The sequence below is a fragment of the Mixophyes fleayi genome, chromosome 12 (genome assembly GCF_038048845.1).
Source record: "Mixophyes fleayi isolate aMixFle1 chromosome 12, aMixFle1.hap1, whole genome shotgun sequence".
Classification (NCBI taxonomy): Eukaryota; Metazoa; Chordata; class Amphibia; order Anura; family Limnodynastidae; genus Mixophyes; species Mixophyes fleayi.
In genome coordinates, this window is record NC_134413.1 from 75804366 (window position 1) to 75827357 (window position 22992).

General features: G+C 42.6%; 2 protein-coding genes across 2 annotated transcripts in view; one reads left to right on the forward strand and one right to left on the reverse strand.

Annotated features, from left to right (window-relative positions):
* Window positions 1-5009: 5009 nt before the first annotated feature.
* Window positions 5010-22255, forward strand: LOC142108378 (DNA damage-regulated autophagy modulator protein 1-like). The gene is made up of 7 exons (XM_075192002.1): window positions 5010-6468; window positions 10421-10488; window positions 11968-12110; window positions 16026-16197; window positions 19410-19468; window positions 20169-20255; window positions 22049-22255. The coding sequence occupies exons 1-7, from the start codon at window positions 6308-6310 to the stop codon at window positions 22127-22129; spliced, it is 771 nt and encodes a 256-aa protein (XP_075048103.1). The 5' UTR covers window positions 5010-6307; the 3' UTR covers window positions 22130-22255.
* LOC142109299 (SLAM family member 5-like) overlaps window positions 19726-22992 on the reverse strand; it is a 70955-nt gene continuing 67688 nt past the window's right edge. The window contains exon 8 of the transcript XR_012680327.1: window positions 19726-20236. The gene's annotated coding sequence lies outside the window, so the exon portion shown is untranslated. The remainder of the gene's footprint in view (window positions 20237-22992) is intronic.

The following is a 22992-nucleotide window of genomic DNA, read 5'->3' on the forward strand; positions in this document are numbered from 1 at the left end:
TGTGATCTGTGTATCTGTCTGTGTTCTGTGCAGGGCCGTCTTTCCCATTGGGCACAATTGGCAGGTGCCCGGGGGCCCTGCAGCCCAGGGGGGCCCGTCGGAGGCAGCACAAAAAAAATAAATCCTGAAAAAGAAGAAAATACTTACCTTGCGGTCAGCTGGCGATCCGGCTCCCTCCCTGGTCTCCTCCTCCGTGCGGCACTCGCAGTGCGTGTCGGGCGTGACATCATCGCGCCCGCCCGGCATCCATTGCGGAGCGCGACAGAGGAGGAGACCAGGGAGGGAGCCGGATCGCCAGCTGACCGCAAGGTAAGTATTTTCTTCTTTTTCAGGATTTATTTTTTTTGTGCTGCCTCCGACGGGCCCCCCATGGCTGCAGGGCTCATATATATAATCATTTATTTTTTTATATATATATATATGTATATATAGGGGCCCCGGTGCACTGCTTTGCCCGGGGGCCCAAAATGTTGCTAAGAGGGCCCTGGTTCTGTGTTCCTGTCACTGTTCTGTGTACCTGTCACTGTTCTGTGTACCTGTCACTGTTTTGTGCACCTGTCACTGTTTTGTGTTCTGTGTACCTGTCACTGTTCTGTGTACCTGTCACTGTTCTGTGTACATGTCACTGTTTTGTGTTCTGTGTACCTGTCACTGTTCTGTGTACCTGTCACTGTTCTGTGTACATGTCACTGTTTTGTGTTCTGTGTACCTGTCACTATTCTGTGTACTGTGTACCTGTCACTGTTTTGTGTTCTGTGTACCTGTCACTATTCTGTGTACTGTGTACCTGTAACTGTTCTGTGTACCTGTCACTGTTCTGTGTTCTGTGTACCTGTCACTGTTCTGTGTTCTGTGTACCTGTCACTGTTTTGTGTTCTGTGTATCTGTCACTATTCTGTGTTCTGTGTACATGTCACTGTTCTGTGTACCTGTCACTGTTCTGTGTACCTGCCACTGTTCTGTGTTCTGTGTACCTGTCACTGTTCTGTGTACCTGCCACTGTTCTGTGTACCTGTCACTGTTCTGTGTGCCTGCCACTGTTCTGTGTTCTGTGTACCTGTCACTGTTCTGTGTTCTGTGTACCTGTCACTGTTTTGTGTACCTGTCACTGTTCTGTGTTCTGTGTACCTGTCACTGTTCTGTGTACCTATCACTGTTCTGTGTACCTGTCTGTGTTCTGTGTACCTGTCACTGTTTTGTGTTCTGTGTACCTGTAACTGTTCTGTGTACCTGTAACTGTTCTGTGTTCTGTGTACCGGTCACTGTTCTGTGTACCTGTCACTGTTCTGTGTACCTGTCACTGTTCTGTGTACCTGTCAGTGTTCTGTGTACCTGTCACTGTTCTGTGTACCTGTAACTGTTCTGTGTACCTTTCACTGTTCTGTGTACCTTTCACTGTTCTGTGTTCTGTGAACCTGTCACTGTTCTGTGTTCTGTGTACCTGTCACTGTTCTGTGTTCTGTGTACCTGTCACTGTTCTGTGTACCTGTCAGTGTTCTGTGTACCTGTCAGTGTTCTGTGTTCCGTGTACCTGTAACTGTTCTGTGTACCTGTAACTGTTCTGTGTTCTGTGTACCGGTCACTGTTCTGTGTACCTGTCACTGTTCTGTGTACCTGTCACTGTTCTGTGTACCTGTCAGTGTTCTGTGTACCTGTCTGTGTTCTGTGTTCCGTGTACCTGTCACTGTTCTGTGTACCTGTAACTGTTCTGTGTACCTTTCACTGTTCTGTGTTCTGTGTACCTTTCACTGTTCTGTGTTCTGTGTACCTTTCACTGTTCTGTGTTCTGTGAACCTGTCACTGTTCTGTGTTCTGTGTACCTGACACTGTTCTGTGTTCTGTGTACCTGTCACTGTTCTGTGTACCTGTCACTGTTCTGTGTACCTGTCACTGTTCTGTGCTCTGTGTACTTGTCTGTGTTCTGTGTACCTGTCACTATTCGGTGTACCTGTCTGTGTTCTGTGTACCTGTCACTGTTCTGTGCTCTGTGTACCTGTCACTGTTCTGTGTACCTGTCACTATTCTGTGTACCTGTCTGTGTTCTGTGTACCTGTCAGTGTTCTGTGTACCTGTCTGTGTTCTGTGTACCTGTCACTGTTCTGTGTTCTGTGTACCTGTCTGTGTTCTGTGTATCTGTCTGTGTTCTGTGTACCTGTCTGTGTTCTGTGTACCTGTCACTGTTTTGTGTTCTGTGTACCTGTCACTGTTCTGTGTTCTGTGTACCTGTCACTGTTTTGTGTTCTGTGTAGCTGCCACTGTTCTGTGTACCTGTCACTGTTCTGTGTACCTGTCACTATTCTGTGTTCTGTGTACCTGACACTGTTCTGTGTACCTTTCACTGTTCTGTGTATCTGTCACTATTCTGTGTACCTGTCTGTGTTCTGTGTACCTGTCACTGTTCTGTGTACCTGTCACTATTCTGTGTACCTGTCTGTGTTCTGTGTACCTGTCACTGTTCTGTGCTCTGTGTACCTGTCTGTGTTATGTGTACCTGTCCCTATTCTGTGTACCTGTCAGTGTTCTGTGTACCTGTCACTGTTCTGTGTACCTGTCACTGTTCTGTGTACCTGTCTGTGTTCTGTGTTCCGTGTACCTGTCACTGTTCTGTGTTCTGTGTACCTGTCTGTGTTCTGTGTACCTGTAACTGTTCTGTGTACCTTTCACTGTTCTGTGTTCTGTGTACCTTTCACTGTTCTGTGTTCTGTGAACCTGTCACTGTTCTGTGTTCTGTGTACCTGTCACTGTTCTGTGTTCTGTGTACCTGTCACTGTTCTGTGTACCTGTCAGTGTTCTGTGTACCTGTCAGTGTTCTGTGTTCCGTGTACCTGTCACTGTTCTGTGTTCTGTGTACCTGTCTGTGTTCTGTGTACCTGTAACTGTTCTGTGTACCTTTCACTGTTCTGTGTTCTGTGTACCTTTCACTGTTCTGTGTTCTGTGAACCTGTCACTGTTCTGTGTTCTGTGTACCTGACACTGTTCTGTGTTCTGTGTACCTGTCACTGTTCTGTGTTCTGTGTACCTGTCACTGTTCTGTGTACCTGTCACTGTTCTGTGCTCTGTGTACTTGTCTGTGTTCTGTGTACCTGTCACTATTCGGTGTACCTGTCTGTGTTCTGTGTACCTGTCACTGTTCTGTGCTCTGTGTACCTGTCACTGTTCTGTGTACCTGTCACTATTCTGTGTACCTGTCTGTGTTCTGTGTATCTGTCTGTGTTCTGTGTACCTGTCTGTGTTCTGTGTACCTGTCACTGTTTTGTGTTCTGTGTACCTGTCACTGTTCTGTGTTCTGTGTACCTGTCACTGTTTTGTGTTCTGTGTAGCTGCCACTGTTCTGTGTACCTGTCACTGTTCTGTGTACCTGTCACTGTTCTGTGTACCTGTCACTATTCTGTGTTCTGTGTACCTGACACTGTTCTGTGTACCTTTCACTGTTCTGTGTATCTGTCACTATTCTGTGTACCTGTCTGTGTTCTGTGTACCTGTCACTGTTCTGTGTACCTGTCACTATTCTGTGTACCTGTCTGTGTTCTGTGTACCTGTCACTGTTCTGTGCTCTGTGTACCTGTCTGTGTTATGTGTACCTGTCCCTATTCTGTGTACCTGTCAGTGTTCTGTGTACCTGTCACTATTCTGTGTACCTGTCACTGTTCTGTGTACCTGTCTGTGTTCTGTGTTCTGTGTACCTGTCTGTGTTCTGTGTACCTGTCACTGTTCTGTGTTCTGTGTACCTGTCACTGTTCTGTGTACCTGTCACTGTTCTGTGTTCTGTGTACCTGTCTGTGTACCTGTCACTGTTTTGTGTTCTGTGTACCTGTCACTGTTCTGTGTACCTGTCATTGTTCTGTGTTCTGTGTACCTGTCACTATTCTGTGTACCTGTCTGTGTACCTGTCACTGTTTTGTGTTCTGTGTACCTGCCACTGTTCTGTGTACCTGTCACTGTTCTGTGTACCTGTCACTGTTCTGTGTTCTGTGTACCTACCACTGTTTTGTGTTCTGTGTACCTGTCACTGTTCTGTGTACCTGTCACTGTTCTGTGTTCTGTGTACCTGTGACTGTTCTGTGTTCTGTGCACCTGTCACTGTTCTGTGTACCTGTCACTGTTCTATGTACCTGTCACTATTCTGTGTTCTGTGTACCTGACACTGTTCTGTGTACCTGTCACTGTTCTGTGTACCTGTCACTATTCTGTGTACCTGTCTGTGTTCTGTGTACCTGTCACTGTTCTGTGTACCTGTCTGTGTTCTGTGTACCTGTCACTATTCTGTGTACCTGTCTATGTTCTGTGTACCTGTCACTGTTCTGTGCTCTGTGTACCTGTCTGTGTTATGTGTACATGTCCCTATTCTGTGTACCTGTCAGTGTTCTGTGTACCTGTCACTATTCTGTGTACCTGTCTGTGTTCTGTGTACCTGTCTGTGTTCTGTGTACCTGTCACTGTTCTGTGTTCTGTGTACCTGTCACTGTTCTGTGTTCTGTGTACCTGTCTGTGTACCTGTCACTGTTTCGTGTTCTGTGTACCTGTCACTGTTCTGTGTACCTGTCATTGTTCTGTGTTCTGTGTACCTGTCACTATTCTGTGTACCTGTCACTGTTTTGTGTGTGTGTACCTGCCACTGTTCTGTGTACCTGTCACTGTTCTGTGTACCTGTCACTGTTCTGTGTTCTGTGTACCTGCCACTGTTTTGTGTTCTGTGTACCTGTCACTGTTCTGTGTACCTGTCACTGTTCTGTGTACCTGTCACTGTTCTGTGTTCTGTGTACCTGTGACTGTTCTGTGTTCTGTGCACCTGTCACTGTTCTGTGTACCTGTCACTGTTCTGTGTACCTGTCACTGTTTTGTGTACCTGTCACTGTTCTGTGTTCTGTGTACCTGTCACTGTTCCATGTTCTGTGTACCTGTCACTGTTCTGTGTTCTGTGTACCTGTCACTGTTTTGTGTTCTGTGCACCTATCATTGTTCTGTGTACCTGTCACTGTTCTGTGTTCTGTGTACCTGTCACTGTTCCATGTTCTGTGTACCTGTCACTGTTCTGTGTTCTGTGTACCTGTCACTGTTCTGTGTTCTGTGCACCTATCATTGTTCTGTGTACCTATCATTGTTCTGTGTAGAGACAGCTCACAAAACGACGTCCTCTCATGGATAGGGGATGGGTCCACTTTAAGATCAGGGCATGGACTCAACATGGAGAGATAAACAATATTAAGTAATAGTTCACCCTGCAGAATGTTATAACTGACCGTTAGCAGCTGGAGTTGTCAGTTGGAGAAGAGACGTTAGTGAGAGGAGGAACTGGACAATACCAGGAGACATAACTATTACACAGAGGGACAACAGTACATTAACCCCATCCTGGCTAAGTATCCAAATAATCATTTCACAATGTTAATGGTTAGAAAAACAGGAAATAAATACAGATTAAATAATTAACCGATCCATAAAATGAATAGAAGCAGAAAGGAATTTTATTATGAATTTATTTATTTATTATGAAACAGAACGACATCCCAATAACTGTTTAACTCTAATCCTGTCGTATTTAATACTCTATTGTTAAGTGGATCTTTAAAAATGTGATACATTTTAATGTGCCAGAATCCACGCAGAACATTTATGTTGTATTTCAAGAATTGAGCTGGAAGTTTGTTAATTAAAAAGTGCTTTCCAACCTATAAGTCTACTAAGAATAATCTGCATTTTGCCTTTTAAAAACATTAAAAAAATAACGAACTCCATTGTTCATTGAAGAGTCTCAAAGTGGCGTTTTCAGTAGAGATAATTATATTCTCTGTTTGTGCTGACTACACTTTCACTTCTTTATAGACACAATAAGAAGATAACTTTTATCTATCTTTATCAGTGAAAGTTTTTTTGTTGATTAACTCGCTGAAGTTTTTGAGGTCATATTACACCAGCATTGTATGTTCAGAAAAGATTCTATGTCGCAACAAGTGTGATTTTGTGAACATTCTGTTGCTTAATCTGAATTCCGAATCAAACCTATGGGGCAACAGTTGAAGCAGCCCATTTCATTAAGAGTATTATTATTAATTGTGACAGTGAGGAGGTAGCACCAGGTACAGGTATTAGATGGTCAGGGGAGTGTCATAGGTGCACCAGCTAATAAGTGGCTCTAATAATTCTAAATTACACTAATGTCTAGAGGGATTACTCAGTTGTAAGGCTAAAACTAAATCTAGTTGGCCCTTTAAAAGTCTGTGTCACTGGTGAGTAGACATCACTTTGTACACTACATGCTGCTAGTTATGTAATAATGGAGGCTTAGTCCCAAGGGCTTAAAGCTCTGATGCAACAGTTAGCAGTTGACCTGAACCTTGGAGTGATGGAGCTGGAAGGGTTGGCTATTCTGCCTATTTTTTGGGTCTTTTGGACTTTGGGAGGTCTATTTTTGGCATACTTCTTGACTATAAACCAAGGACATGCTTCAACGCTTCTCGTGTACATCAGGTAAGAGCAACATGTTCCAATATTATATAATATATCTATGCAATAAGTGATATATCACACTAATCCTTTATACTACTCGGTAGTTAACACTGTGTTATTCGTATAATGTTTATCATTACCTTCGTTTCACAATTATTGAAATCCTAATCACGTAAGAAGAAGATGTTGATTACTATTGATTACAACACTATTAGTTAAAAGGAACTATAACAATATATGTTTTTTTCTTTGTATACTATAAATATTGAAATATGAATGTATAGAATATTAAGTAAGACTTTTCCTAGTTTCTGTTTTGGTGTTTGCAAGGATGCTCGCAGAGCTCCCCATTCAGTAGAGATTCCATTGTTTATCTTCTTTTCCCCAGAATTCTTTCAGTTCTACTGTCAATCAATACAATAGCTTGCAGGAGTGACCTTATGGCTAAATATATGTTGACATCATCTGGGGGTGGGGTATGACATCATAGGGGGGGGGGGGGGGGTGACCAGGGGCAAAAAGTACTGAGAATGTGATGAAGCAGGCAATGAGGTATTAGGCATGGCAACACCAGTATGTGCTATTTATCATTAGGCAAAATACCTGGTTTTGGTGTCGGTCCACAAAGCTTTCTATAGTTTATAATATACTGGAGAGCGATTTCATTTGAGGTATAGAGACACGATGCAAATATTACCGTACTGCGTGTGGATATTTATTTCAACAGCAAACTTTTAAACCAAATTTTACTTAAACAACCTAGATAACAATTTTCTGTTTAATAATAAAGTTACTGTTTTTTTATAGCTGAGTATTTCTGGACTTAGTTTAGAAAACACAGGATGTTTTGCAAAACAGGTTATCAAGATGAAATATTTTTATTAACAGTGACTTAACAAGCTCCTACAAATTACTAAGCACTTTACAAAGTATATTTAATCATTATTTAAGCCCCGCACCATACATAATCATACACCCCCGATCTTAGCCAAAAGGCGAGAAGCCAAAGACGAGGAGCTTACAATCTATATTACCTTAGCGCACAGATGGGTTCATTTTTTGACAAGCCATATGTCCCCAGCTCCACCTTCATGCCTACCGCTGAGCTTCAAAAACACAGGAAGGAGAGAGAGGAACAAGATGGTTCTTTATTGAAAATTATTACAAATCTTGACTCCTTTTTCTACCATTCTGTAATGTTGGTGGTGGGGACCCGGATTTTAAATTAAGGACAAGTTTGTTTTTGCCTACTGTGTATTAGCCTGTCGAGGGGGAGATACGAGCTTATTACTAGAGATGGTCACTGACCCCCGTGTTTTGGTTTTGGATTCGGTTTTGGATCTGGATTACCGTCGTGTTTTGGTTTTGGTTTTGCAAAACCGCCATTGCGTGTTTTGGTTTTGGTTTTGGTTTTGTTTGGTTTTGTTTTGCTATTTTTTGGGAAAATCCATGTTTTTGGGCCTAAATTAACCCAATTTAGTGCTCCAACTGTTTTAGAGACAAGTAATCTAATTGTTGAGGTAATAAATCATCCAAAAAAACAGTTTAATTCTTCGTTGGTAGGCCTATTCTACACACAAAACAGATTGTCTTCCTCTCCATCTATGCATATTGGCAATGCAGCCATCGTCTTTGAATGTATATTACACCCTACACTTATAGTTAAATATGTAAAGAAATGGAAAAAGCCAGTTTGGTTTCTGTCTCTCAAGGCCCCCCTCCACTTGTATAAAATACTAATAAATTCAGCCATTATAGACTGTACAATATTAATTGACATGGAGAAAGACAGTTTGGTTTCTGTCTCTCTAGGCCCCCCTCCACTTGTATAAAATACTAATAAATTCAGCCGTTATATACTGTACAATATAAATTGAAATGGACAAAGGCAGTTTGGTATCTGTCTGCATCAGATCCTCTCTCCACTAGGAGTAAAATAGAAAACTATTCAGCCGTTATATAATCTAGAATATAAATAGAAATTGAGAAAGGCAATTTGGTATCTGTCTGCATCATAATCATCAACATCATCATTAGCGCCCTCGTCGCCTACACAAATCTCCCCCTCATCCTCTTCTAATTCCAAAGTGGCATCCTCAATTTGGGTATCACCGGCTACACTCGGGCTATTAAGGCACACATCAGCAGAATGCTCACGATTAGACATCCCACTGTTGGATGGACTCTCCACAGGGATTGTTGTCATTTGTGAATCAGAGCAAATATTCTCCTGTAATGCCTCACTGTTATCTTGCAGCTCGGCTTTGACGCGTAACAGTAGTTGTGCACCAATTGTAGGCTGGGTAACTTTTTGGGATCTGCCACTAATAGCCAAAGGTGAAGGCCTCATTCTCTCTTTGCCACTGCGTGTGTAGAATGGCATGCTTGCAAAAAAATTTTTATCGTCACTTAACTTTTGCTCAGTTACACTTCTTTTTCGCTTCAATACAGTAAATTTTTTTTTGGTTTTTGTTTTTTGCACTAATTTGAAAACACTCTGTTGTTTGACATCGCCTTGGCCAGATGACGTACTGGGAACACTAACATCAGGACTGGTGACAGAACCTGGTTGCTCATTCAGATCATATGTGGACTGCTTTGAATCCATTCTGAGCGCAAACCACTGGGGAGTGCTAAAAATTATTTAGTAGATTCTGCTGACAGTTATGACTTTTGACAGCCAGAAATATTAATGCACAATTAGGGAGGACACCCCAAAAGCACTGAGGAGTGCTAAAAATTATTTAGTAGATTCTGCTGACAGTTATGACTTTTGACAGCCAGAAATATTAATGCACAATTAGGGAGGACACCCCAAAAGCACTGAGGAGTGCTAAAAATTATTTAGTAGATACTGCTGACAGATATGACTTTTGACAGCCAGAAATATTAATGCACAATTAGGGAGGACACCCCAAAAGCACTGAGGTGTGCTACAAATTATTTAGTAGATACTGCTGACAGATATGACTTTTGACAGCCAGAAATATTAATGCACAATTATGGGGGACACCCCAAAAGCGCTGGGGAGTGCCAAATATGAAGAAAAAATAATAAACCTCTATCCTCCTCTCTGCACTAGCGATTTTGGTTAGAGCAATTGCAAGAACAATATTGTATTCTCTGTCCCTGCTCTAATTAGCCTATGACTACACCCTGCTCTCTCCCTCTGTCAAATGGCGATGGATTGCTGTGGAGGCGTGTATTTATAAAGTTGAAGTATCGCGAGAACCGAGTCCCGAGATCCGACAACGTCACAATGACGTTCGGCCTCGATTTGGATTCGGAATGGGCGGGAGAGTACCGAGCTGCTCAGCTCGGTACTCGGATACCCAAAGTTCGGGTGGGTTCGGTTCTCGGAGAACCGGACCCGCCCATCTCTACTTATTACTCTAGGGCGGTCTGAACCCTTAATAATGCCGTGAATACGTTGATGTGAGTCTAAGCCTGTTGGATACTTGAGTCTTCTTAATTTTTCCAGACTGGTCAGAGGTGCTGGAAATCCAACTCCATCCCTACTTTAATAAAGGGACATATTTTGCACTATCCAGTATCATTTTATGGAACCGTCCAGTTCATGTTCATGATTATAAGCAGTATTGTAGTCGATCAATGCTAACGTTTAACTTAACGAAAGAAGAGGTTCTAAAGAGGGATTGGGTTGGTCTCTGATATGACATTTTTACTGTTCCCACCATGTGGGTTCCCCAGAGGACGTGGGCAGATGAGAGATGGCAGACAGAGACCGACTGGCACACTGTAGGAGACACAAGTCACAATCATAAAATGTGTGGAGCTAAAGGGAATAGTTATTAATGTTTTTGCTGGGCTGGACAATTGGGGATGGGAATTTGAAACATGTTACTGTGAACTGTCTGAAAATTTAAGGAAATACACTCAGGAAATGGTTTTACATGAAGAAATGTTGCCAACGACATCATATTAAATCCCAATGATTTGTTTTGTCTTACAGCGAAATGGGAAACTTTTATCCGGAGGCGATTGTGTTTGCAGCGGTCCTCACCGTGTCTGCTATTCTTGGTAAGTGGATTGCCGATGTATAACAGCGAAAAATCAGTGTTCCCCCTTACTAAATGTAGCCCCCTGTTGACCTGATGTATGGTGCAGATGTGCTCTCTCAACGATGGCTAACTTTGGAACACTCTTTGGCCGCCCAACACTCTACCCTATTAGCCCCATCAACTGGAATGTCATGAACGAATCACGAGGTCATGTGCATTATACAACATGAATATTTAAATTGATTTAATTAGCGCCAACACATTCTGCAGTGCTTTACGATTGAGAATATATTAAAACATTTATGCAAACACATACATTAAACATGAACATGGTGAGAACATTCTCAGAAACCTTTTACTCCAGCAAGGAAAACGTTTAGAGCAGGTCTCCAATTCGTGAGTCCTACGATGCTGCTTAGTCCAGAAATATTCCCCGTCTGTTGTGAGGAAGTGCACGGCTTTAAACGCTAAGACCCCAGCCACCAAGGTCTTGGTAAAGTTCCATTCACAGCAAGGTTCTAGAGCCTGGGCTCCAGAGTTCTCAACGATGAATTGGGTAAACTGCTAGCCTATTCCCGGGACAAGGAAACTGGTGGGTGATGGTGGGCTTCATAACTTAACATCTAAGAGAGGCAGATCTCCCGCAATGCTGGTAAATCAACAAGCAACTATTTGAATAAATGCCCCAATCTTATCATTAGGAAACAAACTCTCCAAAAGAACCGTGAAATTCTCTCAATAAACAACTTGAGTCTTTCATCATCATCATCATCATCATCATCATCATCATCTCACTCAATCTCTCTCCACTCTCTAAGGTTAATTTCTAACCAAACAAAAGTTCAAATCCAGAGTATAAATGTCCGCTAGTGACATCACACAACTAATTTCGCACAAATACATCCCGTTTAATGGGTAGACACATGGATTTGTTGACCAAGATGATGACACATGCAGGGACGCAAAATTTAACATCAACTGATGGGAGGAAAGGGGTGGATTGGTTGCGTTCCTTGTTGAATACCGATTAGGGGCACGATTGAGAGCACTTAAAGGCCGCATTTAAGTGGATTTCCCTGTTTGCTTGAGGGCGCACGTACTTTCATTAAGCTACATTTCGTGTCTTCTAGTACCATGTCTTCGGAAAACAGCATTTCCAGGGGAACATCATCCAACATAATAAAAATATTGAACCACACAAGAGTGCCATGTGTAATAAAACAGCCACGGTGTCCCCTGATTCTCATGATTAATTTAAGTAAAACCGGGCGCTAGTTTTGGGAAAAAAATGGAAATGTTTAAATTCGCAAAGTGGGGTGGTCTTAAGGCGTTAGTAAGTTGGACGTTGTAGTGACATTACATTGTATGTAATCATACCATGGGGAACCAGGAACAGGCATGATAAATGTATTTATTGGTTACTAGTTTATATCATTAAGCACTATGAATATAAACGACACATATGAAAGCTAAGGGCTAATAATTGTTTCTATTTCAGGAGCTGTTACAACGTACATTCTGTACAGATTCATGACCATTCAGGCTGCTAACAAGGAAATACACCATCCCCTATTGCAGAAAATACTGCTCGCCATTGGATGGATATCGAGTATTGGAACATTAGTAGTCGCTGCATTTCCGGTTGGTTGATCGTGTAAAATATTCAATATGAAATATATTTGTGTATCAAAAATTACAGGCCAGTCCCTTAACCCGATTTTGCTTTGGGGCGTTGCCATGAAACTCTAAATGTTAAGCAAGTGAAGTTTAATAATGTGGTTGTTGAATAATGGAAACAATGGAAAAGACAGTGGCAGTAGTCAGGCTCTAGTTAGGATTAAATGACTGAGTGGCTTATCAGGTAACGCATATACTGAGAGGAGCACTGTAATGACACAAAGTGAAGGGTGATAATCGTTTGTAATTATTACCCTTGATTTATGATACACCAGCATGTTTGAGGAACACACAAGAAATAAGGAAAAATTAAGTATGGGAGCCACAAGAGGGAATAATCATTGCGTAGGAGTATCGGTAGATTGGTCTCCTAAAGATCAGGGTTCGGGGTGTCTCTGAAGAGGGTGGACAGTGGGCCTTTATAGATTATGAATGTCTGATTGGATAAGATATCTGGAATGATGATATGATATCTTTGGCTAGATACAAAACTGGCCTAATTCTCTGAGCTTGCAGTCATCTCTGGCTTGACTTCCTGGTTAATTTAAACGGTGTATTCATGTGACCTCTCACATCATTTCCTGGTTTCAGTCATGTGATTCCTGTCACATGACAAACACACTTTAAGCTATTTAAACCCCACTTTGGGCAGTAATCACTGCCAGGTCTTACCTGTTCTAGCTTTCCCTGCTGTTTGCTGCAGTTTAATCATGTCTGTGAAATGACCTAGCTTGCCTCTCGATTGGAACCTGTGTCTGTGACCCCGACTTCGGCTTGTCTATCCCAAGCATGTTTAAATTGCTGTACTGTATTCGCCTCTAACACCTCTAATGGTGGTAGAGGCTAATATTCCACTTATCCACTACCGTTTCTGTGAAGTAGTTTTTCCTCACATTTAATCTGAAACTACTTCCCCCCAGTGTCGGTGCATGTCCTCGTGTTCTAATACTTCTCTTCCCCCCAGTGTCAGTGCATGTCCTCGTGTTCTAATACTTCTCTTCCTTTGTAGAATGTTTCCCTCCTGTACCTTGTTATAACCCTTGATATATTTGAAAGTTTCTATCATACCCCCCCATTCCCTTCTCTGCTTCAAACTATACATATCTTTTAGTTGGGTAAGTTTTGTGCTTCTAGACCATGCACCATTTTAGTTGCCATTCTTTGTACAGTCTCTTATGTATTTATATCCTTCTATTTCTTTAGTCAGCCAGTCAAAAAAGTCAATAAGATTTGTTTGACATGATCTCCCCCCAGTAGATCCATGCTGTTTGGGATCCTGTCAGTTACTGGATTTGAGATATTCTACAACTCTTTCTTTTAAGAGTGTTTCCATAAATTTCGCTACTACCGATGTAAGGATCACTGGTCTGTAGTTGCCTCTTCCTTGTTTCCACTTTTGTGCAGTGGGGCTACATTCACTCTTTTCTAGTCCTGTAGCTAGTGACTGATTGAATAATTCTGTTAACGGTGTTACCAGCACCCCTTTAAACTCTTTCAGAATCCTTGAATGTAGCCCATCTGGCCCCATTGATTTATCCACTTTCAGTTTTGAGAGATCTGTTAGGACCTTCTCCTCTGTAAATGTACTTCTATCAACCTCATTTTTATGAGTATACTTGAAAATTAACTGTGGCCCCCATCGTGTACATGGGTTTAATTTTGTTGATTGGTAATCGAATAGCCTACAAAACACTGCTAAGAGTATCATGTGGTTATTCATCATACTCCTGAGGAAGGGGGGGGGGGGAGGAATACCCCCGAAATGTTGTGTTATACTCACTTGTGTGAAAATTAGATGTATTGAAGAATAATGGGCAAGAGGAAGCTGACGATTTAGGAGCATCCCTGCGTTACACGTAAGGATTGAGAACGTAAATCAGTATTTTCAATTAAAGATGGTGTTATATATATATATATATATATATCATTACATTTTATATTGAAAATGTGCCTTTAGCATTTATTAACTGTCAGCACATTATTCTTGTGTATATAACATTTCATTACATAATTATTTAATAGTAAGTAGACACATTTGTACGCCTGATAAAAGTACTACATTTTTGAGCTGGGCACATTGTGAGAAATGTCTGACTCAGCAGACATTATTATTATTATTGTTGTAGATTTGTAAGGCGCCACAGTGCTCCACAGCGCCGTACAGTAGGGAAGACAAGGACATACATAAAACAGGACATACGTAAAACAACAACAGATAAGGCAGACAAAATGAATGGAGACATGAATACAAAGGGTATGAAGGACCCTGCTCATTAGAGAGCTTACATTCTAAAGGGAAGAGGGCACAGCTGAAAGAAGATTAGCGAGTGTGGCTCAGAGTGGAGATTGGGAAAGTTATGAGGGTCCATTAGTGTGAACAGTGTTATAGAGGATGAGGTCACCTCTTCTAAGCATTCTGATTGAGCGTGGTAGGGAATTCCATAAGTGGGAAACAGCACAGGAGAAGTCTTGTAGGCAGGAGAGAGAGGTGGTTACCAGAGACGTAACAAGGGGCAGGTCAGAGATAGATCTAAGAGGACAGGAGGGAGAGTATTTTGATATGAGATTTGAGATGTATGGAGGGGTAGTGTTGTTGAGGGCTTTGTAGGTAATGGTGAGTAATTTGAATTTGATTCTGGAGGACACAGGGAGCCAGTGTAGGGATTCGCAAAGTGATGCAGCAGATGTGGAGCATTGAGAGAGGAAGATCAGTCTTGCAGCAGCATTTAGGATGGATTGAAGTGTGGATATATGGGTGTTAGGAATGCCAGATAGCAGGAGGTTGCAATAGTCAAGACGGGAGAAGATGAGAGAATGGATAAGAGTTTTGGTAGCATATTGAGTAAGAAAAGGGCGTATTCTGGCAATGTTCTAAAGGTGGAGTCGACAGGACTGGGAGAGAGTCTGGATGTGAGGAATAAAGCAGAGGGTTGAGACAGGTGTGATACCAAGGCAGCGGGCTTGGGAGATTGCGGATATTGTGGTGTTATTGACAGTGAGGGAGATTTGAGGGCAGGTGGTGACTCTGGCAGAAGGGAAGATAATAATCTCTGTTTTGGAAATGTTAAGCTTTAGGTAGCGTTGGGACATCCATGTGGAGATAGCAGAAAGACAGTTGGTTACACAAAATAGTATAGGAGAGAGGTCAGGAGAAGAGAGATAGATTTGGGTGTCATCCACATAGAGGTGGTATTGGAGGCTGAATGAGTGAATTAGTGCCCCAAGAGAACAGGTGTACAATTAAAAAAGTAAAGGGCCAAGAGCACAGACTTGTGGGACCCCAACAGATAGGGGGACCGGAGGAGAGGATGTGCCAGAGGTAGAAACACTAAAGAAACGGACTGTGTCATGAAGGCCGACGGAGTGAAGGGTGTGTAGGAGAAGAGCGTGATCAACAGTATCAAAAGCAGCAGAGAGATCCAGGAGAATGAATATAAAGAAATTACCATTAGATTATGTAGAAAGTAGATCACTTTAGATCATTACCCACAGAAGTAAGCTTTTCTGGTGCACAACTTTTTCGTCATATGTTTGGAGCGCTGGGGGTGCTTCAAACTCAAAGTTTTGTTCCTTGCAAAAGCTGCTACAGGAAACGTCATTACCCCATGCAGACCCAGAGGCACCAAAGGTCATACACTGTATAATACCAGTCAGCAGCCAAGTGTTTCTATATGGTCAAGGAATTCCTGAGCTTGCAGTAGGGGGCGCCATGCTAACATCAAAACATGGCTAAGATAATAACACTATTAATGACAGTTGCTTATTTTAGAATTGGAAGCCCTTGTGTGTTATAATTATAATGAGCTATCTGATATTATGCAGCATAATTCTACACAGAAAGTCGTATTATATCCTAACAGAATTATGTTTATGTTGCAGTGGGAACCCCATCCATATATCCACAGGTCTGGAGCAGCAGTGGCGTTTGGATTTGGTGTATTATATAACATCTTCCAGTCCATCTACTTATATAAAATATCATTCAGCAGCCGGTATACATGCCACATACGGATGGTGTTATCTGCACTGATGGCCATGACTCTTCTTATCTGTATCCTTTACAAGTGATCAGCAAAGTAGCAAACTGAGATTCAGCTGTTTAATATAAGATTTTATTAACCCTCTCCTCCTGAGAGGTCTAATGTCAAATTATAACATCCTGCTCCTCTCCCCTCCTGAGAGGTGTAATATCAGATAGTAACAGCCCTCTCCTCTCCTGAGAGGTGTAATATCAGATAGTAACAGCCCTCTCCTCTCCTGAGAGGTGTAATATCAGATAGTAACAGCCCTCTCCTCTCCTGAGAGGTGTAATATCAGATAGTTACAGCCCTCTCCTCTCCTGAGAGGTGTAATATCAGATAGTAACAGCCCTCTCCTCTCCTGAGAGGTGTAATATCAGATAGTTACAGCCCTCTCCTCACTCCTCCTGAGAGGTGTAATATCAGATAGCAACAGCCCTCTCCTCGCTCCTCCTGAGAGGTGTAATATCAGATAGTAACAGCCCTCTCCTCTACTGAGAGGTGTAATATCAGATAGTAACAGCCCTCTCCTCTCCTGAGAGGTGTAATATCAGATAGTAACAGCCCTCTCCTCACTCCTCCTGAGAGGTGTAATATCAGATAGTAACAGCCCTCTCCTCTCCTGAGAGGTGTAATATCAAATAGTAACAGCCCTCTCCTCTCCTGAGAGGTGTAATATCAGATAGTTACAGCCCTCTCCTCTCCTGAGAGGTGTAATATCAGATAGTAACAGCCCTCTCCTCTCCTGAGAGGTGTAATATCAGATAGTTACAGCCCTCTCCTCACTCCTCCTGAGAGGTGTAATATCAGATAGCAACAGCCCCCTCCTCACTCCTCCTGAGAGGTGTAATATCAGATAGTAACAGCCCTCTCCTCTCCTGAGAGGTGTAATATCAGATAGTAACAGCCCTCTCCTCGCTCCTACTGAGAGGTGTAATATCAGATAGTAACATCCCCCTCCTCACTCCTCCTGAGAGGTGTAATATCAGATAGTAACAGCCCTCTCCTCGCTCCTCCTGAGAGGTGTAATATCAGATAGTAACAGCCCTCTCCTCGCTCCTCCTGAGAGGTGTAATATCAGATAGCAACATCCCCCTCCTCACTCCTCCTGAGAGGTGTAATATCAGATAGTAACAGCCCTCTCCTCGCTCCTCCTGAGAGGTGTAATATCAGATAGTTACAGCCCCCTCCTCACTCCTCCTGAGAGGTGTAATATCAGATAGTAACAGCCCTCTCCTCGCTCCTCCTGAGAGGTGTAATATCAGATAGTTACAGCCCCCTCCTCACTCCTCCTGAGAGGTGTAATATCAGATAGTAACAGCCCCCTCCTCGCTCTTCCTGAAAGGCGTAATATCAAATAGTTACAGCCCCTTCCTCGCTCCTCCTGAGAGGTGTAATATCAGATAGTAACAGCCCTCTCCTCGCTCCTCCTGAGAGGTGTAATATCAGATAGTTACAGCCCCCTCCTCACTCCTCCTGAGAGGTGTAATATCAGATAGTAACAGCCCCCTCCTCACTCCTCCTGAGAGGTGTAATATCAGATAGTAACAGCCCTCTCCTCACTCCTCCTGAGAGGTGTAATATCAGATAGTAACAGCCCTCTCCTCGCTCCTCCTGAGAGGTGTAATATCAGATAGTTACAGCCCCCTCCTCCTGAGAGGTGTAATATCAGATAGTAACAGCCCTCTCCTCACTCCTCCTGAGAGGTGTAATATCAGATAGTAACAGCCCTCTCCTCACTCCTCCTGAGAGGTGTAATATCAGATAGTAACAGCCCTCTCCTCGCTCCTCCTGAGAGGTGTAATATCAGATAGTTACAGCCCCCTCCTCACTCCTCCTGAGAGGTGTAATATCAGATAGTAACAGCCCTCTCCTCGCTCCTCCTGAGAGGTGTAATATCAGATAGTTACAGCCCCCTCCTCACTCCTCCTGAGAGGTGTAATATCAGATAGTAACAGCCCCCTCCTCACTCCTCCTGAGAGGTGTAATATCAGATAGTAACAGCCCTCTCCTCACTCCTCCTGAGAGGTGTAATATCAGATAGTAACAGCCCTCTCCTCGCTCCTCCTGAGAGGTGTAATATCAGATAGTTACAGCCCCCTCCTCCTGAGAGGTGTAATATCAGATAGTAACAGCCCTCTCCTCACTCCTCCTGAGAGGTGTAATATCAGATAGTAACAGCCCTCTCCTCACTCCTCCTGAGAGGTGTAATATCAGATAGTTACAGCACCCTCCTCGCTCCTCCTGAGAGGTGTAATATCAGATAGTTACAGCACCCTCCTCGCTCCTCCTGAGAGGTGTAATATCAGATAGTAACAGCCCTCTCCTCACTCCTCCTGAGAGGTGTAATATCAGATAGTAACAGCCCTCTCCTCACTCCTCCTGAGAGGTGTAATATCAGATAGTTACAGCACCCTCCTCGCTCCTCCTGAGAGGTGTAATATCAGATAGTTACAGCACCCTCCTCGCTCCTCCTGAGAGGTGTAATATCAGATAGTTACAGCACCCTCCTCACTCCTCCTGAGAGGTGTAATATTAGATAGTAACAGCCCTCTCCTCGCTCCTCCTGAGAGGTGTAATATCAGATAGTTACAGCCCTCTCCTCGCTCCTCCTGAGAGGTGTAATATCAGATAGTTACAGCCCCTTCCTCACTCCTCCTGAGAGGTGTAATATCAGATAGTTACAGCACCCTCCTCACTCCTCCTGAGAGGTGTAATATCATATAGTAACAGCCCTCTCCTCGCTCCTCCTGAGAGGTGTAATATCATATATTAACAGCCCCCTTCTTGCTTCTCCTGAGAGGTGTAATATCAGATAGTTACAGCCCCTTCCTCGCTCTTCCTAAGAAGTATATAATTTGATAGTAACATATTTTCTCCCTCTCCTTTTTATGCCAAATTATTTGTATCTTTCACATGTATTCAGTCAGTGTAATGGTGGAATTGGTTTTATTCTAAGGGGAGAATTCAGTTCTACTCAATGTGCAGCTAAACGTCATCCCAATGTTTGACTGATCACATATCCGGGTACTACGGTACCCAATCATTGCACATTTTCCTGCTCACCTCTACAGGGTTCGTAAAAAGAGAATTGAAGACTGTCTGGTCACAAAGGATAACATTTTCCTGTGTCTATCTAGCTGTAGTAGTAATCAGCATAGACCTGTTTACTTAATGTCCAGTCAGGAAATGATGGTATATACCGTATAACAATGTTATTTTCCTTTACCTATCTACCTATCAGTTTTAGTGTGTAAGATTCCACTTTTAATGGATCTGTGTCAAGGAAGCAAATTTGCTGAGGTAAGTTTATTTAACTATGCGTTCCAAGGAAGATATTGCATGACATATATGTTATCCAAATGCATCTTTACATCAGGCCATTCGCAGGAGATAGGAGGCGTTGCCTATAGCAACCAATCAGATTCCAGCTCTCATGTTCTAGAATGTACTAAATAAATAACAGCTAGAATCTGGTTGCTATGGGCAACATCTCCACTTTTCCTTTTTAAAAGCTTTAGTAAAAGGTTCAGATCTCAAGGTGGCTTTATCAAACCTTCTAAGAGGCGTATCTGGATATGCTGCTTAGCCTAACTAAGCTGCTAAGTTTCCATAAAAGAAAAAGTAGGAGTGTTGCCCATAGCAACCAATCAGATTCCAGCTCTCATGTTCTAGAATGTACTAAATAAATAACAGCTAAAATCTGGCTGCTATGGGCAACATCTCCACTTTTTTAGAAGGTTTGATAAAGCCACTGAGAGACCTGAACCTTTTACTAAAGCTTTGTAAAAGGAAAAGTGGAGGTGTTGCCCATAGCAACACCTCCACTATTTTCTGGTTCTGTTAATATATTCCACCAGGGAGAGGGCCTATTGGTCACCCACCTCATATATGCAGCAAGCGGGCACAAAGGGATTATTAATGCTTTCAGAGTACGTGCTGTAAAACCACTGCCACTGACCAGGGCACATGCGTGATGTCTTCTCTCATTTTCTGTTGTTAGATCTGTGATGTGTCAGCTGTAGTCGCGGAATGGATTACCATGGTTGGCTTCATGATGCACTATCTGACCTGTTATACAGATTTCCAGGTTAGTATACGGCCATCTGTGTACTCTCCATGTTACATTTAATTGTTAATTATTTATATCAATACACATCTATCAAACTATATCAACTATATAATGTACAGAAGAACAGAACATATATGGAGAATTCAATATTTTCCAGCATTTGAATACAATTCTCTATAGAGTATTTTAATGAAAAAACAAATACATTTAGTTTTAGGTAAAGAGATATTATACTTACCGCACAGGCACCATACACCTATGGCTATAATCAGCATATTACCACTCAGACAGCGCAAGTGGGTGTCAATGCCCCTCCATCATAAGCTTCCCATTTGCATGAAAAGGAAATTCATGGGGAGCGGCGTAGACACCCTCTGTCTAGTCATACGGTAAATGGTGACAAGATTTGGTAAGATTTGGCCATACAGTATGTGGTGATGCCACTAAGCAGCATTGTCTGAATGAGGGTTGAATTATCTCACTGTTTATCAAGCCAGAAAGCACCTGCCTTGCTAAGGAGTAACTTCCTGTCAGGTAGCTGCTCGTTCCCTGTGATTGACACCGAGACACACGCATGCACATGTAAAAACACAGACTCACACAGATCCATCCGGCTGCACCATACTTCTCCATTCCCCATCTCCTGTCTCCTCTTATGTTGTGCAGTCCGTGTCTGTTTGCATGTTGTTTTTAATGCTTTGCATCCAAAGACATATGAGTTGCACATGCTATATGACTGCACTGAAATTAGTTAATATACATGTCTGCACTCTTTGTTATGTAGGCATGCAGCATGCGGGAGAACTAATTGCAGTGCAGCATGGATCATTCATATGTTTCCATATTTACATGGCTGATCTGTAAACCAGAATCATGTCTCGTTCCTTCCAGCTTTAAAATATTTTGAATTGGGACACTGTGTCTGCACCCCCGCAGACACAGTTCCCACAGGGGAGGTGAATTCGCAGTGTGGATGAGGACGGGAAGCTGTGAAACGCGTCATTTGGCCCCCCGATGAAAAGATACAATTATGTCATTCTATTTGCGGCAAGTCACGTCACCGATGCCCCCATCCTGCGCTATAAAGAGGGCAGGATGCTGGAGTCTGCACTTCCGGGAGTCCAGGAGACCTACCCAGAGTTTGGCAGTCTCCCGGACATTCCAGGAGGGTGGGCAAATGTGACACAAAAGCAGTGTACAAGTACACAAATACACGCATGCCTACACACAAAAACAACAACATTTTTGTAAGCTCACAATCTACATATTGTAAAACATACAAAGCACATAACACGTAGGGCTAAGCCTCAATTTCTATTTTGCCCCCCCTAAATGTCCAGTTTTTGTTAGTTATGTTATATATTTTATTATATGACTAGCGGAAGTTACCCAGGTCTAAATCTTCAAGTTGTTATCAATGAGTTGAATGGAATCGTCAACCTTTTAAAACTAATTAGCAGCTTAGCAGCTCTTCCAACACTGTTGATTTTATATTAAGTATCATCCAAATCCGTCCAGTATAAGGTCCAGATCAGGCTCCCCGGGTCAAAGTTCTGCCCAGCATACACCAACGGGAGGTCCGACCGGGACCCTAACTCCCCTAAAAACCTGGCCACGATCCAAATGGACCACCTCGCATTGGTTTCATCCCAATCGGCGCCGGGGTGTCCGAATGCATAACCAGACAGACAAACAAATAGACCAATGATGTGTATATATAAGCTATTTATTTACATTTATTTGTGTGTACAGTTACTGTGCATGGACTTGGCTTAATAATGCGCTTTCATTTCTTCCTTTTCTTCAAACAGCATTTATGTATACAGGAATGTCGTAAAGGTCACATGATCTCCATGAGGGAGAAGATTTCTGAAGAGCAGACATACATGTAAGTTAGTCAGTGTATAAGAATGGGTAGCACGTTGTTTCATAAATCTATCATCATGACATACACCGAATGCATGTTCTGAGCTGCACTAACCATGGCAGGCTGAGATTGGGTTTGAATGTATCTCCAAACTGGGACATAATTAGAGATGGGCGGGTCCGGTTCTCCGAGAACCGAACCCACCCGAACTTTGGATATCCGAGTACCGAGCTGAGCAGCTCGGTACTCTCCCGCCCATTCCGAATCCAAATCGAGGCCGAACGTCATTGTGACGTCGTCGGATCTCGGGACTCGGTTCTCGCGATACTTCAACTTTATAAATACACGCCTCCACAGCAATCCATCGCCATTTGACAGAGGGAGAGAGCAGGGTGTAGTCATAGGCTAATTAGAGCAGGGACAGAGAATACCATATTGTTCTTGCAATTGCTCTAACCAAAATCGCTAGTGCAGAGAGGAGGATAGAGGTTTATTATTTTTTCTTCATATTTGGCACTCCCCAGCGCTTTTGGGGTGTCCCCCATAATTGTGCATTAATATTTCTGGCTGTCAAAAGTCATATCTGTCAGCAGTATCTACTCAATAATTTGTAGCACACCTCAGTGTTTTTGGGGTGTCCCCCATAATTGTGCATTAATATTTCTGGCTGTCAAAAGTCATATCTGTCAGCAGTATCTACTCAATAATTTTTAGCACTCCTCAGTGTTTTTGGGGTGTCCTCCCTAATTGTGCATTAATATTTCTGGCTGTCAAAAGTCATATCTGTCAGCAGTATCTACTCAATAATTTTTAGCACTCCTCAGTGTTTTTGGGGTGTCCTCCCTAATTGTGCATTAATATTTCTGGCTGTCAAAAGTCATATCTGTC